This window comes from Mustela putorius, unplaced genomic scaffold (assembly GCF_011764305.1).
Source record: "Mustela putorius furo isolate JIRA1106 unplaced genomic scaffold, ASM1176430v1.1 tig00000592_pilon_pilon_pilon, whole genome shotgun sequence".
NCBI classification, from domain to species: domain Eukaryota; kingdom Metazoa; phylum Chordata; class Mammalia; order Carnivora; family Mustelidae; genus Mustela; species Mustela putorius.
Window position 1 is genome coordinate 10,134,240 of NW_025421426.1, and position 21,537 is coordinate 10,155,776.

Consider the following 21,537-nt stretch of genomic DNA (forward strand, 5'->3'; position numbering starts at 1 on the left):
CATTGACTGTCACTCTCTCTACATAGTGAACACTTGGAAACAGGGGATCAGAATTAGAGTCCCACTTCTACCTCTGCCCTGAGCCTCAGTTTTCCCATCTCTAAATGGGGAGCAGAGGGCAGGGATAATAATGTCTAACCTGCTCACTTCTTGATGTGAGATTGAGAAGCAATATAAAAGCATTTTCCCACCATAAAGCACCATCTGGCTCTTCTCATTCTTATTTCTAACACCTGACAAGGAAAGAAAGGACACCCATCCAAGGACTTAGAAAACATATGTGCCATTTATTTTGCTTTATAAACTTTTGTTAAAACACACAAGAGTAAGAAATGGTTTTTTGCTTCTTCGCCCCATCGGGCGGCAGTGATGGGCTTGGGGGTTAGCACGGGGGTGGGTGGTTTTCACACCCACAGGAAGCAGCCTGCTTCCAGAATCGCTTGGTGTGAATTTCACAATTCAACCCATTCAGGGAAATTTACGGAACAACTTGGCAAAAGTAATTGGCTTGGTCATTACAAAAGATCCAGGAGCATCCTCCTCTGACCCTCTCCTCTGTCCATGCTGCAGGGAGTCCTGTGGGTTCTGGAAGCTCCTGAGAGCTGCCCAGGGAAAAGGCTCTCAGGGGAGGAACTGGAGGGTCCACGCTTGCCCTCCCAACCCTTGTTTCGTTCTCCAGATTTTGTATTTTAGGACTAGAACTCAGGTGGCAAAGAGAGAGATAAAGATCTTCAAATGCCATGTCCTCAGAGTCAGAAAAATCAACCGCTTCTTGTTGTGGGCTTCCTGCATTCCAATAAAATTATTAAAATAGAATGGATTTCTCCTCCAGGAAGGGGTCATTTGGGACTGAGGACTGAGCTCCTGACCCAGAAGGCTGCCACTGTTAAAAGTCACTGCTATCCTACTTCAGCCTGTGGAAAATTCCTCTCCACTTCGTCCCCGTGACTGAGGCCTCAGCACCAGTGAGGGGCTGGAGGAGCAAAGGGTGGGGATGGCCACAAAGACAGAAAGATTCCAGCTTCCCCACCTGACCCCAGATGAGTCTGGGTTCCCTGACCGGGATTTCTGCAGACTCAGAGCGAGGGATGGCTGGGGAAGGCTTGAGGGCTCTGAGCAGGGGACAGTCTCTCCTGGGACCGGGGAACATGGCTTGGTGGCATGGGGAGACCACTCCTGGGACCACTGGAGATGTAGGGGTTTCTCCTGGACATACTGCCCTCAAACCCCTCATGCCTGCATCACAAAAAGCGATCACTAAGGATGAAATTTGGAGGCACTGGGGTCCTACCGCCATCCACTCAGAAGGGTCAGCCTGGGGTAGGGACAGGTGGCCAGTCTAACTCTCCTACCTAAGCACAGCTCCAGCCCCCAGGACACATCTCTTTTGTTCCCACTGGCTAGTGGCATTTTCCAGAATTTTCCCAAAGCGACCAAAATTTCCATGGATGATATGCTGGCTGTTCCATTCTGGGGCTTAATGTTTCCAGAGCAGTGCGCAAACCCAGGCCTTCCCATGTCTCCCTGGCCCAAAATACCCCACTCCTGGACCACCAGACCACGCTGGTCCATCTCCTAAGAATAAGACCCCTGACGCCCCTCCCCCAGATCTGGGGGGTGAGGAGAGGAAAGGGGTCCGAGAGTTATGAATTCTCCTGTTCTTCAGCAGACAGAATGCTGGGCCCCAACTGGACATTCGTGTAACTCCAAGACAGCCTTAATCCTAGGCAGGGGCAGGGCCCCCTGGGACGAATAAGACTTCGGCTTCTGAGGCTGATGACAGGGTCAGGAAGTCCCTCCACTGGATCACAGTGAGGACAGAGGTGCCCCTTCAGAGACGCTCGGCACCCTGGTCAAGAACTCCTGCTCTGATCCAGGCAGACCTGGGATCCAATCCTGACTCGGTTACATACTAGTGGTGTGAGTTCCAGGAAAATCACTTAACCACTCAGATCTCAATTTCGTCTTCTGGAATGGTCTCTGGGATGCAAGAAGGTGATGTGTGTCAAGTGCCTTAACACAGCGCCAGAAACGAGGCAGAGTTTGAGACAAGCCCTGGAGAAGGGGGTCCTTCCTCCCTGATGTCCTTCTGAGCTGGGCTCGCACCCAGCATCTTCGTCTCCAGGTCGCCTTGTCCTCACCTGGATCACGTCCTCAGCCCTTATCTGACCTCCCTGCTCCCTCCCGACCCACTGTGCCTCCTCCCCGGCTTCCCCCAAACCTCAGTGCCTCAGTCCTGGCATTCAAGACCCCTGCGCTGTTCCAGACAACCTGGTCTTTCCATCACCTCCCTCCCATGCCCTTCTTCCGCCCTGGGGCCCTTTCTCACCTGCTCCACCAGCTGGAATCCTGCCCATCCATAAAGACCTACTGCAGAGTCTGCCCCTTTCCTAGAGCTTTCTCTGACATCCTCAGTCCTTCCAAGTTCCTGTTGCGACTGTCCACCTTGGCTTGTCCTCTCGTGGTGGACAGCCTGCGGGGAGCACCACCCCCAGTACCCGCCTAATTCCCTGGGAAGAGCCACGGGTTAGAGATGGAAGGGTGTCCTCCTCCTCACCAGTCTCCCACACTGTGCCTAGCCCAGCCGGTGCTTTAAAAATGCTCCTGGAATGACTGGGGGATTGCGTGCGGGTTTCCTTCAGCCTCTGGAGAGGTGGCTGTGGAGGAATTAGGATGGCTGAGGAAAGTGACAGTGGCAGGTGGAGAGACTGGAGGTTGGGGTAGCGGAACAGGGAGAGGTCAGATGCCCCAATCCAACCCAGCCTTGAAGGGCTCTGTGTCTGGGAACTAGGGCAGTACTTGGAGAAAGAAGTATCCATCTGAAGGGGAAGAGAGCTATGTTGAAGCAAGGTCCTGTGTCATCTCCAGACAGCTGTCCTTTGGGGCTGAAGAAGTAGGGGGCAAGTATGACGAAGGGGAAGGCAGTGGCTTCGGCAAGAGAAGAGTTGTCCAAGGCAGCAGAGGATTTCCCAGCTGGGGCCTCCCCAAGTCAGAGCCCCGTCATCCAGAGCAGGGGGCGGAGGGTAGCAACGGGCTATGGCCCAGAGCCCAAGTTCTTGGTCCCCTTGCCCTTTCCACTGCTGCCCTGAGACTGGCCTTGTTGTCATGGCTTCCTTCACTGTGAACAAGTGACCACCGGGGCTCTCTGAGGGGGCTGGGGGGCCGGCAGAGCCCCCGACCCCCAACGGCTTGCTAGATGACTTCCTGCTTGGTGATGGTCGGCTGGGGGATGGCGGAGGGGGGCTTGACGATGGTGGCGATCGCTCCTGGCAGGAGCTTGTAGGGCTCAGACCCTGAGCCACCTGGTGGTGAAGGCTGTGGAGTCTCAGGGGTGGCTGGAAGGACAGAGAGACAGACAGAGGCTACTGAGAATTTCAAGCTTTGGGGGAATAACCAGAGTCCTAGGAAGGTTCTTCCCCCTCTCTGAATTCGTTTTCTCTTCTAGAAAATGAGAGAATTAAACTAGACAATCTCTAAGGTTTCCTACAGCTCAAACCTTGAGTCCCTGATCTTGACGTCTAAGTCTGGTGAGGTCTGGAAGGCTATGGCTGGGCCAGTTGTGGCCAGAGGCTTCTGCCCAGGTTCTACCAACCCCCATCTCCTCCACCATTTAACATGGAGATCTGGGCTGCTTCTTCCAAACCAGGGCTCAGCTCTGACTCTCTTCAAGGACAGTGGGACATGTGACAGCAATATCCCTTCTTGGAGACAAAGAGGAGCAGCTGATGAGACCTAAGTGTCTGGCCAACTGACTTCAAAAATACCATTTCTTTAATATTTAGGAAGATGAATAATGGAAACTAATTGGCCTCACAGCATCGCCTATTTGAAAGTTAACCTTGACCATGACCCGCTTGGCCAACTTTATTCGATGGACAAGTTTCTCAAAGAACAACCTCAATGAAATGCAATCTCATTTTAGTGGACCACTTCATCCCGATGATAATCTTACTTTTGAAGAACTATGTCCAATGACAAACTCACTCATGTGAGATTTCACCTCAGGGGACCATCTAGACCAGTAGACACCCCCACCCAATGAGGAGTCTCACCCAACTGTCTAATGGATACTCTTACCTAATTGGGCAGTACTTCAAGAACAATTTTACCTAATAGGCAACATCATAATGGAATTCTTATCCCAGTGGACATGTCCACCCAATGGATCCCTCATCCCAAGGACAGCTTCATTCAACAGAGGCTGTTAATTACCTCACTGAATAAATGGCCTCAGTGAAAAAACAACCTTAATGAATGAGTAATCTCACTCCTCATTCCATACCCTGGAGCAAAGAGAACTGTAATATCCCAGTTCCCATCTTCTAGACCCAACCCTCCTGGCTCCCCTTTTTGGTCCCAACCTCATTCCTTGCTGAGTAGAGCTCAAGTTGCTCACCTGCCTGTGCCCTGGGTCGGGGCCACTCACACATCTGTCCATTGCTGAGGTGAGAGGGCATCGTGTTGGCAACAATGACGTTCGTGCCCATGTGTTCCTGCATCAGATGCGGGTGCAGGGGGTGGTGGGCATGAGGTGCATCACTGGAGGACCCTGCAGGTAGAGAGGGGATCAGTCAGGATGGGGGGGTCCAAGATAAAGACCCCAGGCCTCGTGGTACACCTTCCTCAAGTGTGGCCAATCAACCCGTTCGCCCAGTATTGACAATGCCTGTTGGCTACTGATTCTGGGTGAGTAAACTGGGGCTTACCATTCCTATCTATAGGTCCTACGAGGGTCTTAAGAGGATCCAACAAACCAAAAGAACAAAAGTTAAAAGAAAGAAGGAGCGTATAAGGAAGCTATGAGTGTAGTCACTGAATAGGAACGTAGTGGATTTAACCAATGGCTTTCAAAGCTCCATGGCATGCAAGTCTTTCCATTTGGTACCAATTCACCTGTAGCCTTGTCCCTCCCTAACACCTCTGCTTCAGCCAAACTAACCTACTGATAGCACCTAAGTGCTTCCTGTACTTCCCTAGCTCTGCTTTTACTCATATATTTCCAAGAGAGATGCTTTCTCCACACCCCCCGATGTCCACCAGTCCAAATTCCAGCTCAGGTAATTCCACCTTTGGGAAGCTCCTCCTGATTCTCCACTCCCCAGTAGGAAGTAAACCTCTCCTTCCTTGGAATTCCCATAGGAATCTATCTGCAGCCCATCTTTGGGGAACATCTACTTTTCTGTCCATGAGCATTACAATTACAGCTATACTTTTCTCCTTTTTGAGGGTCTAGCGAAGTGTCTAGAACACAGTAACTGCTTCAAAAAAACGTGTCAGGATGATAATACCATATAAGATACTGACCATGGCAGTGGTCACTGGTGTGCCATGATGGGACTTGAGGGCTGGCAAGAGTCCTCTAAATTGACAGCTTTCAATTACTGAGCATCTAATATGTGCCAGGTACTATTCTACATACTTTTCATGTCAAAAATAACTGAATACTCTCAATAGTCCTCTAAGGTAGGTTGTCCCATTCTCATTGTACAGGTGAGATTACAGGGCCTGGACAGATTAATTACTTTACCCAAGTTTATCTGGCAACAGAGCACAAGCTCCATCCTGATCCCCCACCCCCTGCCTTTTTCAGAAGATTTTAGTTTTAAGTAATCTAAGCACCCAGCCTGGGGCTCAAACACATGACCCTGAGATCAAGATTTGCACACTCTTCTGACTGAGCCGGCCAGGTGCCCAAGTTCTGATCTGGATCTCAGTGACAATTAATTCATAATTCGTAATTCACAGGGTCAAAGTGAGAATGAAATGAGTTAGTAGTTCTCAACTGGGAGAGATTTGGGGCCCTCTGGGGACATTTGACAGTATCTGAAGACATTTTGGCTATCATTCCTACAGGGGTGCTATCGGAATCTTATGGGTAGAGGCCAGGGATGTGGCTAAACAGTGTACAACCAGAGCCCCCACAAAAAAAGATTATCCAGTCCCAAATATGTGCCAAGGTGGCCCTTAGCCATACCATTGCCCGTGACCGTGTCGCCTCCCAAATCCTAACTAAGTTCAAGCGCCCTCTCTTCGATCCTGACGCCTATCCTACCAGCCAGCTTGATGAGGGTTATTGCTGCAAAATTCTCTCACCCCACTGCAGCTGTCCAGCCACCAATCCCCACTTCTTAGTCTCTATCACCATAGCCCCTAATTGCTGGAGCCCCACGGAGCTGCTTCCACCCTGAGCTTTGAACGCATGCTCGAGCACCAGACTCAAACACAAAACTGCCTCCTGGTAACCCACCCCGCCCCGCGCATGTCTACACATGTCTCGAGCTTTGCCCAAGTGTAAATGGTCTCTTGGTTGATCTCCACGGCCACCATCGTCTCAGCCTCCACCTGCGTTCCCTCCATCTTCCTTATCGTAGTAAGTTACTCCAGGAGCGTCCCTTCACTCTAAGCAAAAACGTGGGTTTCATCCTTGACTCTTCCTGCCCAACCCCCGCCCTGCCCACACATCTGATCAATCAGCAAATCCTGTGTGTTCTTCCTTCCTGCTGATGGTCCAGTTTACCCAGTTACGCCTTCACCCCGGCCTCCACTGTCCTATCCCCACCTGGTGATAGTAGCATTCTCAGGGGTCTCCTGCCTTTCCTGTGCCCCCCGACATCATCTCTTTCTACGTAACATTCGGAGTCGTTTGTTAAAAACAGTAGTCTGATTTGCACTCTTCTTACCCAAGCCGCATTGAAAACGAAATCGAGATTTCTGACCATGGCCTACAAGAGCGTATGCTCACCATCTGGTGTCTGCCATCTCAGGCAACCCCTCCCTCCCCCATCTCACGACCTTATCCTTCTTTCTGGACCACACGAATGTCCCCCACCTCAGGGCTTCTGCAGGAGTTACTCCTGCCTGGAACGCTTTTCTCTTGGCTTTTAAATGTTGGATTTTCTTTCATCCATTGGGTCTTAGCCAAAAAAGTCCCCGCTTTCGGAGAACAGGGAAGGAGGAGGTGGCAGAGCTGGGAGGTGAGCTAGGTGTGGGGCCCCATCTCTGGCCAGGGAGCCCCGCCCACCTCTCTGCCCCTCCTGGGCCTGGCACGGACCTCCCAGCAGCATCTCCTGCAGCAGGTTGTCGATCTTGGCCATGCCAAAGAGCTTGATGAACTGGATCTGCTCGATCATCTGCCAGGTGATACTCTGCAGGGTCGGCAGCAGGAGCAGCAGCTCGCCGAAGCGGCCGCGGGAGTCGTACTGGCGGTCGTTGATGTAGTCCTCCAGGCTCACCTGTACCTGTGAGCGCAGCCGCTTGATCTTGCCCGGGTCGCTCAGCCCCTTGGCATCTGCAACGGGAGGGCAGGGGTCGAGGGCCTGGCTGGAGCATCTGGAGAGCCAGGACCCAGATCTCCCCTGACTCCTGAGGCCCTGACGGGAGGGCCCAGTGGCCCAAGGACACTTGCGGAGTCCTTAGCAGTGCTGGGACCAGGATTCAGGGGCCTCAAGAACCAGGGTTCACTAGCTCATTTATAGCTTCCTGGACGCGGGAAGAAAAGCATTTATGTCACATTTCCTGAGATCCAGAACTGGGAGATGGGGGGTGGCAGGGGACAGGTGGGTTGGACTCTAGAAGCATACCGAAAAGGGCACCTAACAACTTCCTCACTACATGTGTGGAAACGAGGCAGGGAGCAGGGAAAGGACTTGGTCCAGGTCACACATCCAGCTTTTGGCAGATCCATGATGGGGACTTGGAGCTCTGGATCACAGCTGAAGTCCCAATGACCAGACCTCAGCACACGCTGCTTCCCTTAGAAGAGTCTCCCCACTTCCTTCCCTCTTGCCTGTGTCATCCTGGGGTCTCAGGTTACGCCTCACCTCCTCCAGGAAGCCTTCTCTGTTCCACCCTCCCAAGCCTGCTTTATGAGTGTCCATCGTGTCCCCCCATTTCTGTGGTTCTTCTGTCACTACTGGCCGCACAGGATGCAACTGTCTCTTCCAATAGATTACGAGCTCTGGACGGGCAGGCATGTCCTGTTTGTCATTTTAAACCCAGCACCTAGCACCATGCAAGTTCAATGTTTGTTGAATAGATAACTAGATGAGGGCATGGTTCAAGGGATGGACGGACGAGTGAATGAAAAAAAAAAAAAAAATCAAGAGATAAATTCTAGAGCCTAAACCTAGAAGGGGGTTCAAGTGATTGTCCAACATTCAACTCAACCTTTATGGCGATCATCCATTTATTTCCTCTTTTATAGACAAAGTAATTGGCAGAAAGAGAATTTCACCCATACTTCCAGTCTAGGATTCACTCCACCAAGCCACATTTGTGCCAGCCTTTACTCAGTCAACAAACATGTATGGAGCATTCCCTCCACGCCAGGCCCTATACTGGCTCACCTGCCCCTCTGAGCCAGGTTGCTGACCCTGACTCAGCATCAGTAATTCTCTCCACTTTCTTGAGCAACTACCATCTGCCCAGCTCCATGCTGAGCCCTGCAGGGGGTATAGCCTGGGCCAGGCTTTCAGGGCAACTAGAACCAGAACTCTTACTCTTTAAGAAATGGAAATGATATGAGGTAGGTAAGAATATAGGCTTGAGCGCTATAGAGTCTGAAGTTCAAATCCAGATTCTGCCACTTCCTGGTGGTGTGACCTTGGGCATATTAATCAGTCTCCCTGTGTCTCGGTTTTTTTTATCTGCAAAATGGGGATAGTAACCATTCCTACCTCATCGGTACCACATTGTAAGTCCTAAGTGACATAATCCACATAAAGTATTTAGAATGGTGTCCTAGTGAGGGTTCCATAGACTAGGGTCATCTCCCTCTTCGTTACTATTATTATTGGAGGTGATCTCCATGAAGTCTAGCACTAAGAGCAGTGCCTGGCATGCAGCAGGTCCCCTGTAACCTGTAACGAGGGAGGGAAGCAAGCACGGGCTTTGGAGTCCAGGAATCTTGATATTGTGAAATGAAACCAGGCTTTGCATAAAGACATTGCTACAAAGTATTCTTTAAGAATGCACGTGGAAAGTCAGTAGAGGGAATGGGGAAGAGGAAAGGCAAGGGCATATAAAGAGAATTAGTAGAGACACTAAAAATCACAGTGAAAATGCGGGAAGAAGATGGGCGTGGTGACAGAGGAAAGCAAAAGCCTCGACCAAGGCAGGAGGGAAAATATGACCGAAAATAGCTCAATCAAGAAAGAGGCGGCTGAGCACTTTATTTATTTATTTATTTTTTGGAGCCAGAAGAAACAGTTAAAAGACTCAGAAATGGTTCCCCTGGGGAAATGGGCTTTCACAGGGAAAGTGGGGTGCATTTTAAGTAGGGGCAGACAGATATTGTTTTGATCAACCTTTTTGAGGGAAAGAAGAAAAGGAGAAAGGAAAGAAAAGAAGGCAGACAGGAGGTCAGGAAAGGAAGGAGAGAGGCGAGGACACAAGGGAAGGGGGGAAAGAACAGATCGGAGCCTCTGGGGTCCACGTGCCTCGTCAAGTCACGTCATCCCTCTGAACGCGGGTCTCTTCCTCATCTGTTCAAGAGCTCATGCAACGGCTTTAGCCCATTGCTCTACGGAAGAGTGAGGGTGTGAATGAAGTCTGCTGGAGCTTCGGGGGTGCGTGGGGGGTGGGGACTGTACCTGGGTCAAAGAAGATGATGGCTTTGAGGCAGGCATACTCATTGTCGTCGATCTGTAGCTCCTGGAAGGGCAGTACCAGCTCATCGAGGATGCGCATGGACACCCGACTCATCTCTGCCAGCTCCGGGCAGTGCCGAGGGACGATGTAGTCATTGCCTGGGTGGGTGGGAAGGAGAGGGGATGCGAATGCCACCTTGGGGGTACCCTTCTCCCCAGCTTTGGACAGGCCTTGCCTTCGGCAGTTGCAATCCAACTGGTGCCCACGGGACAGGATTGTTATGCCCATTTTACAGATGAGGAAATGGAGGCCCAGAGGAAAGGAATGAGTTGCTTGAAGTCACTGGAGCGGGTCTGGAGCCTGGCTTTCTAGGACCCTTTCACACCACCCGTCACATTCTCCATTATGACCCATTAGAGCAGCAACATTCAGGGTCTCCTTGGGAGGCACCAGTGCATCAAGATGAAGGGTCCAGATTCTAGAATTAGACTGCCTGGGGTTGAAATCCAGTTCTACTGCTAACTAACCATATATATTTGGATAAATTACTTTCTGTGCCTCAGTTTTTTCCATCTGTAAAATGGGGATAAATAACAAAGCTTCCCTCATGGGGTTGTTGTATTAAAGGAGTAATGCTTGCAAAGTACTCAGACTAGTATCTGGCCCGTAATGTCATGTGTATGAGCATTTAGAATAATACATAAACATGCCATGGAAGCACAAGTGACATAGGCCAGAGGGTTGTGCCATTCCTGGCGGCCTCCTGCTCCCACTTCAGAAAGCACATCAGAGCGCACGGTCAATTCCATGCATAACCCCGACCATGCTCTAACTTTAATGCTGGAGAACTTCCATTCCTTGATTCCTTGATTCCACATTTCCTTCCTGAGTGGAGGATCCAGTTGGGAACACTGGGAAACGGACATTCTTGATCTTTCTCCCTCGCCCCTGCATGCCACTTTGGAACTCTCCTGTGCCTGGATGCATTCCACCCTGGGCATGCCCTCCATGGAGCCCCCGCTGGGGGCAGGCAGCCTCCTTACCTAGAAGCAGAACGTCCTTGAACACCATGGATCGCTTGGTAGCTCCAAGCAGCAGGTGCTCACCAGCATGGGCTCTGAGCAGGGCCACCTGGAAACAAGGAGGGATGATGTCTGGCAGCTGCACCCCTGGGAAGGTGTCTATACCCCCGGGAAGGTGCTCCTAGCCAACTCAGTGACCCTGAGCAAGTCGGCTTAATGCTTCCCTTGCCTTTACCTGCTACTGAATTAAACTATAAAATGGGCACCAGAAAACTTCTGCCTTCCTCCCATAACTGATAAAACCTGGAAAAGATTCAGCAGGAACCTGGAAGGGGACAGAACATGCACTCAGAGCTGGGAGGCCAAATGATGACTTTATCTTTGAACTGCTGTGTCCTTGGACGAGGTAAGCTTCCTCTTCCCTCTGGGCCTCATTTCTGTGCCTGATGAAACTTAACACCATTCTCAGTGTGTGTGTGTGTGTGTGTGTCTTCAGCAGAGGTTCAATGCCTTTCATCAGACTCTCAAGAGGGTCTAGAAGCCAGAAAGTTCTAAAACTGTGGATTCTGAATTTCTACGCACGAGTCAACTGCAGAAGACTATGAAGAGTACTTTATAAAATGCAGATTCTTGGGCCCTGCTCCCAGAGGTTGTATGTATAGGGGTGGGCCCAAGGATCTGCATTCAACAAACTCCCCAGCTGATTCTGATGTGCAGTTGTGTCTCGGGAAATCACTGCCCTGGAAGATTTCCAGGACACCTGCTCACTTGACATGGTAAGGCTCTAGGGATCTGAGAGTGAGTTCCAAGAGGTTGGATGTGAATGTTGGCTCCCAAGGCCAAGGTGTGAGCGCTGGTCCTTGGCAGGGGATGAGCTTGACATGTTCCTTCCCTACAGAGAAGACAAAGCAGCTTTGGCAGCCTGAAGTCCACGGCAGGACCCAGCCAGGAGGACATTGTCTGTCCTTTCCGGGCCATCGGCTTTGGGGATGGCATAGGGCCCAAAGGATGGAGAACACAGCAGCTGGTAAAAGTAGGAGCCAGCTGGAGGCCTCAAGGATCTTGTCTGCAAGGTTGGGTTGGGGAATTCTGAAGCTTTTATAGCAGGCTAGGCTAGGAAGTAAAAATGCCTCTGTTCATTCATTCAGTCATCAAAAGTTAAGTGCCTAGTAAGTGACAGGCACTTCGTAGGAAGGAAGGACGGGGGGGAAGGGGGAGAGTCATGTGATAAAGAGTGATGGGACAAGAGGGGCTACATTAGATGCAGAGGTCAGAGAAGTCACTCTAAGGAGATGGCATTGCCTAGGGCACGGAAGGCCGCTGGCACATAACATAGTAAACATTCAATAAATATTTATTTGAATGAAGAAAGGAAGGCATGGGTGAATGAATGAATGAATGAATGAATGGACAAACTCGTGAACTCCCTCTCCAGATCTTGCAGCGACCTGCCTTTCTTCATCTGTCCTCCTAGGGTTCCATCCTGGAAGGATGACAAGGAGGAGGAGAATGACATTAGCCTTGCAGATGAGGGGCCACTTCCCATGATGAGGACAAGGGAAGCCAATCACCGGGGACTGTGCAGGGCTTTTGTCACTGACCCTGCCCAGTGGCTCTCAAACCCAGGGGCAGAAGCCCCGGAAGGAATTCCCAGCCCCTGGCTGCCTTGCTCTGCAACCTTCGCTAGACCTTGGCCCCTTTATTCGATGCTACCCAGCCTCCTAGGTTGTCAATGGGTTAATGGCCAAAACAAATCAAGGAGTGAATAAACTTGGAAAGTGGTTCCTGGGGCAGTACTGATAGATCTGGGGTATCCTTTGAAGGAGAGTGCCCCCCAATTCTCCCAGGTGTGTCCCAACTCTCTTGGGCAAGATGGGGTCCTTATATACCATGAATGGGGAGCTGGGAACCCTCCTGACATGGCGGCTATTCCTGGGGTGGGCAGGCGGCATTGGGGGGGGGTGTTAATGATTGTCCTGTGTTGCTGGCCACCCATCACTGCTCTCTAAGAATGCTCTGAGCCCCAGCCAGGGCGGTTTGGGTGGGAAATCGAAGTTAACAATTGCTTAGCTTGGGGGTATCTTATTGCCCTGCTGAGCCCCTGGGAAGGAACAGAAGGGATTAAACATTAATATAGACTCACGAGCAGAGGGGACCAGGCCCAGCACACAAGGAACACTGGAAAAGGCAGGGGCAACTTGGCCAAGATCCCCGGCCTGTCATCGCTCCCAAAGCAGGGAGGGACCCACGAGACACAGCATCCGACCCAGGCCCCAGTAGGAGGGTGAGAACCAGCCGAACCAGTGTTTCCACAGTGCTCCCCACCGTAGGATACTAACAGGTGTTCCAAGAGTCTGGGGCTTCAGGGAGTCTGAGAGCCCTGGGTCCCACCAAGTTCAGCAGCTTCCTTGCCTGAAGGACTGCTCAGAAACCTTCATAGACTACATGCATTGTCAGTTGGTGCAGGTGTGCAGAACAGGGAAGCAATGCACTGGGAGCTGATGTCTGGGGCATCGCCCAAGCTTCCCTCTGAGCTGAGAAGCTGACCCAGTCTGACAGTCCCTCCAGACAGGAGACCCCTAGGATGTGCCTGGCCAGGAGCGATTGCTTGCAGTATCTCAGAAACTCATCTTTCCTCAGACGTGGACCCTGCTGCTCCAACCTATTCCTTACCCACACCCCCAGGACGGTGTTGGTATTCGAAAGAAGATACTTCGGGAAACAGAAAGCTCAATTAAACCATCTTGGTGGGATACAGGAATGAAAGTGATTCTCAGGGAGGCTGGCTGTGGCCTGGGCCAGGATGTCGATGTTCCATTACATGAGTTAAAGGACATCGTAATTCCCACTTTACAGATAAGAAAACTGAGACTCAGAGAGAGGGGATCATTTGTCCCAGATCACACAGAGCACCAGTCTCTGAGCCAGGGCTCAAGCTCAGCTCTCAGGATCCGTGGCTCTGGGGCCCTGTCCGCATGCTCCCAGGAGAGCTGTCTGGTGCAGGAGTGCAGCGGCCAGGAGCCTGGACTTTGGAGCTTGCCTACCAAAGTACACCGGCATGCACAGTGTTCTAATCCCGGCTGTGCTGGATACTAGCTGTGTGGCCTTGAGCAAGTCACTTAACTTCTCTGTGCCCCAACTGCATCACCTATAAGATGGGAATGCTAACAGTACCTAACTCATATGGCTGCTGGATGGATCAAATGAGTTAAGATACGTACACATTTAAACAGCTCTGCGCACACATGAGCACCACATGTGTTCCATTAAAGAGAATCAAACCAATCCAAGGCTGTACCCCAGGGGGGCCAGCAGGACCCACCCACCCAGTGTCACCATTGCCCCCAGAGTGTTGGCGCTCACCTGGTCGTCCAGAGGGAGCTCGCAGAAGGCAGGGATGTACTTGGCCCACTCAACGAGCACCAGCAGCTGCTCCTTCATGGACTCGCACACGTCAGCGATGCTGGCAATCTTTTTCGCTCGAATGTCTCCATTGATCCCAGAGACGGGGGAGGTGATCTAGGAGGAGTGCAGGACAATGCTGGGGGTGGTCAGGCCCTCCCTACAGTCTCTGCTCCCTGCGCAGAGTGCCCCCCCCCACCAAGACAGTTTCCCTGTCTGGAAAAGGGAAGATGGACTGTGGATGTCTTTCAGCTCAGGAGGGAGCTCGGGGGCAAAGGGAGAGAAGGAAGGATGCTGAAGAAGGCGGATATGAGGAAGGGGGCTCCCCCTGAGCCTCCGCTGGCGGCCTGCCCCCACTTCCTCCTCTGCCAGGCTCCTTGGAAGTCCAAAGAACCCTTCAGCTCAGGGCAAAAATCATCATTCTCATCTGACAGGTGAACAAAACACAACTCAGAGAGGTGTTGTGACTTGCCCAAGGTCACACGGCAAGAAATGGGCTGAGCCCGTTTGCTAATCTAATTGTCCATTAATCTGTTCTCTTAGGGCTAGACTGATGATCTCAGGCCCTCAATGAAAGTCGACTCTGTCTGGCCCATGGAATGCATGCAAAAGGATGAACTAGAAAGTGCCACAGAGGGCCAGACCTGGGTCCCAGTGGTGTCTTTGCTACAGAACTGGGTCAGTTTCCCTTTTGTGATATTCCAGGGCCCTTCTAGCTGCTGCTCCAGGGCCTGGCTGGGGAGTACAGGGGTGGAGGCGAGATTCCTCTTTGGTATGGGGGATCGCCACGTGGGTCAAGAGGGTCATCCTGATACCTGCTGGGACAGGACCTCGGCCTGCAGCAAAGCGTTGATGGAGGGCAGGCTGCTGTCTTCATAGCTTGACCGGCGAGTGCTGATCCGGTCCCGCTCATTCTGCACAGCTGTGAGGAGGCACAGAGAGGTGAGGTGGGGGGACAGGGATGGAGTGAAGGGAAGAGTGGTCCCGACTGCCGAGGAGCAGATGGGGGATGTGGGGAGATACTGTAGGGCTGACTTGGAGTAAAGGAAACATGGTTGGAGGTGGAAGGAGCGGGATCCGGGGGGCAGAGCCTGGAGTAGCATGTGGGAATGAGGGCCGATGGATTCCAGCCCAGCCTATGGAAGAACCTTCGAAGCACCAGAACTGCCCCCAACACAATGCGGTGCAGTGGGAGTGATCCCCTCGTCCCTGGAGGGATGCAACACGGTGATGCCTTGGCAGAGGGTTTGAGATAGATATATCTAGATGACAGATTTTTAAGCCCTGGTTTGGAAAAGGGTCCCTTTTATTCCAGATGAAAGTGTGTAAAACAATGAAAATGAATGGTTTTGGGTGACATGGAGATGGCTCAGGGATTGCCAAACACCCAGACAGAAGGCCTGGAAAAGGGACTTGGAGGCCCCCACCTGCCCTGATAGTCTTCTCCATCAGCAGGAGGCCAACCCACTCAGAGACAGCACAGAAAACCCCTGGCTCCCTCCTGCCCCACCATGGACTCTCCTCCAGGAACTCAGAGCCCTGGGCCTCCATCTACTGGGCCCCCCACACCTCCCTGTCTCCCTATTCATGTCAGTCCTGGCCTAAGACATGAGACAGAGGCTCTGGCCTCATCCCCTGGAGTCCAAGGGCCCCCACCTTGGAATGAGGCTTTGCTGAGGCTGGCAGGAGGGAGGGCAAGATGGCAGGAGACCGGGGTGCCTGCCTGGAACTTGCCACTCACTCTCTGTGTGCTGGTACAGATCACATCCTCCCTCAGGCGCCTCAGTTTCCCCATCTATAAGCCTGTCCATCTCTCCTTCTCTCACGGGCCCACATTCCATCCAGAACCCCCAGCTCCGGGCTGGGCCCTGCTGCCTCTTCCCAGGAGCAGCTCAGGCTCAGGTCTCTTTGCTTCTAGCCTCACCCTGACCGTCTGGGCACCTGTCCGAGTCAACGCAATCTGCTACGACCCAACTCAGTCCTATGCCCCCACTGCTCAAAACCAGTGACTCCCCATCTCACACGGATGGAACCCCTCATGACGGCCCTTCGTCTCTAACCCCACACGGCCTGCCAAGCCGCTGCTGCCCCACGGCCTGGGATTCTGCCCCCCACAGCTTCGCTGCTGCTTTGCTTGGCCGCCTGGCTCCGTGCACATGTCACCTTCTCAGAGACACCCACTCTGACCACCCTGCTGGCGTGGCGCTCCCTTCCTCAGGCTTTGCCCTTCAATTCTCCTGCTTTCCTTCCCTTTGGGGGCCCTTCCTATACAATCTCTTGCTCATTCCCTTACTCTCTGTCTCTCGATGGGAAGGAAAGCTCCAGAAAGCTAGAACTCTGTTGTTCACGGCTGTAGCCCCAGTGACTAGCATAGGGCTTGGCTCACAGCAGGTGCTCAAGAAATGCTGATTGAGCGAGTGAAGGAAGCTCTGATTTCTCAATGGAACGTCCACATGGCCGCCATTCAACTTTCTCTTGATTTCACACATGGCTGAAATCAGAGAATGAAAGCCAGACAGCAGAGACCGAGCCCCGGCATGAGCGGGATAGGAGACCGGTCTCCAGGTCAGAAATCTCTCCTGACTCCCACCACCCTGGCCAGAGCCAGCCCCTGGGGCCACTCCCCTGCACACGTGGCGGCCCTGCCCGAGGACACCCCTCCCAGCCTCAGCGGCCAGCACCGGCCCGCACCCACCAGGGCGCCGATGGGAGGCGGGCCCAATAAAAGGGCTGCTGTCAGCAGCTGCGGATTGGGCTCCCCAAGGTTAGCCCGTGTTATCAGTACCCAGCGCGAGCGCAGTCACGGAATGATGTTCTCCAAATGTTTGCTCAGTATTAGCAGGGTCGGGGACCTAATGTAACTCCTATTGAATATTAACCGACCTGGCCGGAGGAAGAGGAGGATGAGCCTGTCTTCCCAGAGAACCCCTGAACGGGGCCCGGGGAGGGGCTGGGCCGGGGTTCTGAGGAAGGGCCCATCAGAACGCCCCATGGCCCACCACCAGCCTGTACCTCCTGCACCCCCGGCCTGGCTTCCTGGGTGGGCTTCTGTCTAGGGGCTGGGCACTTGTTCTGGGTCTGCCAGCTGAGTCCCAGTAGCCATTGTCTGAGGTTATACGACAGAATTCAAGACCTGCTGTTGGGCCCACTGACCCCCAGTTTTCTCCCCCAGAGTCTTTGCCCCTTCAGGGAACCCACTTCTGGCCACCATGGAACACGTTCTGGCCAAGGCTCACAGGCCTGTGGGATTAGGAGCCCTTGCCTGTGGTCTAGGGGAGTTTCTAGATCAGAGATGATGCCCCCAGGCCAAGCCCTCCCAGTATCAGTTCAGGGAGCTTGGTGCCAAGCCCTCCCAGTATCAGTTCAGGGAGCTTGGTGCATGCCCAGCTCAGGGGAGCCTGCCTCCACCCGATCACATCACCTGCCTGACTTGAATGTCCCCATCTGTAAAGCAGGGAGGGGGTCGATTTGGTGACCGCGCCTCCACCCAGCCAGTCCATCAATTCTGTTGGCAGTGCAGGCCTTCCCGTGGTCAGGGACCACTCCTGGGTTCCAATTCCTGAATCTTAAAGCTATCAGAGAAGAGAAATGAAAACTTGTCCCAACCTTCCTGATCACGGAGGCTTTGGCCAAGAATCTCTCTGGGCTTTGGGGACTTCCCACCAGCTGGATGAGGGGTGTCGGGACAATAAGACTTCGGTAGAATGGGTAATACTTTTTCCTCCTGGAGCTTGACCGCCATGAGGACCAAACACCATGGCCCCCAGGCCTATTCTTGAAGCAACCACACAACTGTCAGTATCACCTTCTTCCAGTTAACTGAGACACACAAAGAGCATCAACACTGACTAGCTCGCTCACTTGCCATCAGCCAAGGCTCCCATCCTCCTGGCCGAAAGCCTCCTTCCCTGAGCTGAGAAGCTGGGGCTATTTTCAAGGCTAGCTAAGGCAGAATGGCCTGGGGCTCTCCCTCTCTCTCCAGGAGCCAGGACACGGGACTGCTCCCTCCTTGGCAGCTCAGGCAGAGGACCAGGGAACAAACACACATGCCCCCAGGGGGACAGGTAGATCAGTGAGTGGGTGGCTGGACTCCCAGAGCTGGAAGGCTTCATTATAGCCACCTAATTTTACAGATGGGAAAACCAGAGTCAGAAGAAATATTTCTCAAGTGACACATTAGTGATTCTGGATGTTTAGCAAGAGAAATAAGAGACCACAGGCAGGCGCCAGGCCCTGTCCAGCCTAGGAAGGCTACCAATCCTTTTCCTGCCTGCCTGTCACAAGGCCTGAAATTTTACCATGAGAGCTTCATGCTCTCGAACCTGACACCTTAGGCTGTGGGGGGAACAAAGCCCCCAGCCGTGAGAACCACAGAGCGTGAGGCCCCTAGACCGGACGCTCGTTTTTTTCCTTGTCTCCTGCTGCCCGTGCGCAGGTTCTAGTCCAGTTTCTCACATTCCTCATTCCACAAAGTGGCACCCGACTTGGAGGAGAGGGACTCAACCCCACTGAAGACTGGGAAGTAGGAGGGTGGAGAAGGTTGCCCTTTGAAAAGGCCCCTCCCCCACCGGGACCCCCCTCCCCCCAAGAGCTGGGTGCTACCATTGTGGAGACGCAGCAGGAAGGGGCCTTGGAGCCCACCCAGTGCCTCACAGGGATCAGCAGGTCCAAGTTCCCAATAGGACTCAGGAGCTCAAAGCAAGACCAGAGAGACCAGAGACCCTCCCTCACGGGCAGCTCGGGCAGGCTGGTCCCAGGTTCCTGCCCTGGGCTGGGTGTGTGTACGGGGCTGGGCCACGGGCCCGGCTGGTGTGCCACCGCTGCGGGTGAGGAGTGAGGGCCTGGTGCCCGAGCTGGGGGAGGTGAGCAGAGGGGAGCAGGAAATGAAGTAGTTAAAGGATTTCTGCTTCCTGAGCTCGGGCTGTCCCTGAGATCTGGAGGTCATAAAGGAGGCGGCACCAGGTATCGCCGGGCAGAACCCAACTCTAGTCTGAAGCACTGGGTGCAAAGCTGTGGGGCCTCAGGCAAGTTTTGGATCTGTTCTGGGCCTCAGTCCCCACAGCCAGGAAAATAGGGAGTGACAATGGTGCCAGCCACATAGGGTGCCGTGTCACTTGTAGAAAAGCCCAGCCTGATGCCTGGCATCTGCTGGTTGAGAACTTTTTTTTTTTTTTTTTTTTTGACAGAAAGAGATCACAAATAGGCAGAGAGGCAGGCTCCCCACGGAGCAGAGAGCCTGATGTGGGGCCTAATCCCAGGACCCTAAGACCATGACCCCAGCCGAAGGTAGAGGCTTAACCCACGGAGCCACCCAGGAGCCCTGAACTTTTTATAAACTTATAAACGTGCTCCCTGCCTCCACCCAGGGCAAGCCTGACACCTCGTTCCTGCTCTGCAGAATGTGAAAACCTGGGGTCACCAGACACTGGAGAGTGAAGACTAAGGAACAGGGGCACGGCCCCTGGGGCAGGAAGCTCAGGAAGAGAGACCCCCTCCCCCACTACTGTCCACATTTGCTGAGCCTAGGTGGCGGGCACACAGACATTCTCTGCTCTCTTCCTGTTTGCAATAGTGTATGAAGAGAAAACACCCGACTGGGCTGCCCATGCCCGCGGCTGTGGGGCAGATCGGGGTGGTGAGGGCTGGGAACCAGAGTAGCCAGGAGTGAGCGCTTATCTCGTTCTCAAGACCAAGCCCAGTCCCGCCCTGTGGCCAGATTGCCAGGTCCTCCCTCCTCTCAGCCATTCGCCACTTACGCCAGGGGCCTGTCACCCAGTCATAAAGGGTGGCCATACTTGTACCCGCCTATCCCGGCTGGAGTGGGTGCAGGTGGGGCTGTGGGGGGTGGGGATGAGGGTGGAGGTGGGGGGAGGGGGAGGGCCGAGGCTCACCTTCCTTCTTCATGCCAGCCCGGAAGCACTTCTTAAGCCTGCAGTAACGGCACTGGTTCCTCTTGTCTTTGTCCACCACACACTGCCGACTGAACCTGGGGAGAAGCTTGGAGGGTTGGATGCGGCAGGGACAGCCGTCCGGTCCCCGGCCGAGCTAGAGCGTTGGCCAACCTGGCCTTGACTCCCAGCCTCCCTGCCTTCATCATGGGAGTCATGCTAACCATGAGTCAGCCCCTGGGACTCTCGAAGAAGCCCGCCCTTTCCTGCTGAGGCTCAGAGAGGTGACACGTAGCCCAGGATCACTCAGCCTGATGGTAGAACTGAGTTGGAAACTCTAGTCCTTCAAGGACCAGGGCACTGCACTCTCTACCACGTTCTAGGAAAGTCCAGAGCTACAGCAGCCTCCTGCTTATGGCTCAGAGTCAGTACCTGGTTGGCCAAGTGACTCTCTGGAGGGGCTGTAAACAGAGGCAGTGACCCACGGTGACAAAGGGTGGAGACTTGAGTGTCAACAGGGGCTCTGCCGCTGATTCAAGCTGGATGACCTTGGACAGATTCCTGGCCCTCCCCAAGCCACAGCTTCCTCATCTATAAAATGGGAAGAATCATAGCAACCATGTCAGAGGCGTGTTGACAGATGGAAATGAGAAGATATGTGGATGACACCCGCAGTGCGTCTGCAAATGGCAACTCCTCGTAACCAAATCCTATTTATTCATTTATATTTCATTTATTTCATAATAATTCTCTCTCTAGAGAATGCAAGCAGGGCAGTGGGAGAGAGAGAAGCAGACTTTCTGCTGAGGAGGGAGTCCGATGCAGGGCTCTATCCCAGGACCCTGGGATCATGACCTGAGTGGAAGGCAGCCACTTAACCGACTGAGGGACTGAGCCACCCAGGCGCCTCTGAATGCTATTATTTTATTATTGTTGTTTCTCCGAATGGGAGGTGTGGGGTAGGTAGAAAGGCCTGGGGCCAATCCCCTATTTGTCACAGGAAAAGCACCAGGCTGTGGGATGGGCCCCACCCTCTGAGGCTTCAGAAGCAGCTTGGTCCCAAGCCTCATGGATCCTCATTTGCTAAACAGGAAAATAACGATGGGCTTGTAGGGCCAGTTAAGTACATACAAAGACTCGGTATGCCTGGCATATAGTAAGTGCTCAGTAAAGGGCAGCTGGTAGCTTTATGATCAGTGAATGAGGTTCCTAGATGCATGTTCCCATCTAGATCCCTGAGGCCTAAGAAACCAGAGGAAGCTTTAAGGCCTCAGAAGGCAGACGTTTCTGGGACCTAGTCAGGGGGCAGACAGACTCTGGGGAACATCAGCAGCCCAAGTGTACCCACTTCTTAGCTAGAGAAATCAAGGCTCCAAGCAGGGGCTCCTCACCTGCAGGAGTACATGTGGTTCTTTCTCACGCTCCTCCGGAAGAAGCCCTTGCAACCGTCACAGCTTGAGGCACCGTAGTGCTTCCCTGTGGCCCGGTCCCCACAGATGGCACACAAGGCGCTGACGCCCAGGCTGTTGGGTGCATTGAGGTTGGCACCTTCTGATGGGGATGTGTCTGCACCAGAGGAGACAAGAGTGAGGACTCAGGAGGGGCCCTGCTCCCCTGGTGGCTTAGGTACAGAAACC

At 53.2% G+C, this 21,537-nt stretch overlaps 1 protein-coding gene across 5 annotated transcripts in view; it reads right to left on the bottom strand.

Annotated features, from left to right (window-relative positions):
- Positions 1-267: 267 nt before the first annotated feature.
- Positions 268-21,537, bottom strand: part of HNF4A (hepatocyte nuclear factor 4 alpha) — a 61,518-nt gene continuing 40,248 nt past the window's right edge. For 4 of the 5 annotated variants that reach the window (XM_004746392.3, XM_045082172.1, XM_004746394.3 and 1 more), the window contains exons 2-10: positions 21,292-21,466; positions 19,904-19,998; positions 14,828-14,934; positions 13,974-14,129; positions 10,632-10,719; positions 9,591-9,746; positions 7,022-7,288; positions 4,397-4,549; positions 268-3,335 (exon numbers count right to left, since the gene is read on the bottom strand). In XM_004746392.3, the coding sequence (XP_004746449.1) occupies positions 3,193-3,335; positions 4,397-4,549; positions 7,022-7,288; positions 9,591-9,746; positions 10,632-10,719; positions 13,974-14,129; positions 14,828-14,934; positions 19,904-19,998; positions 21,292-21,466 (1,340 nt within the window). In that variant the 3' untranslated portion in view covers positions 268-3,192. The remainder of the gene's footprint in view (positions 3,336-4,396; positions 4,550-7,021; positions 7,289-9,590; positions 9,747-10,631; positions 10,720-13,973; positions 14,130-14,827; positions 14,935-19,903; positions 19,999-21,291; positions 21,467-21,537) is intronic. The other variant, XM_004746391.3, reaches the window with a different exon arrangement.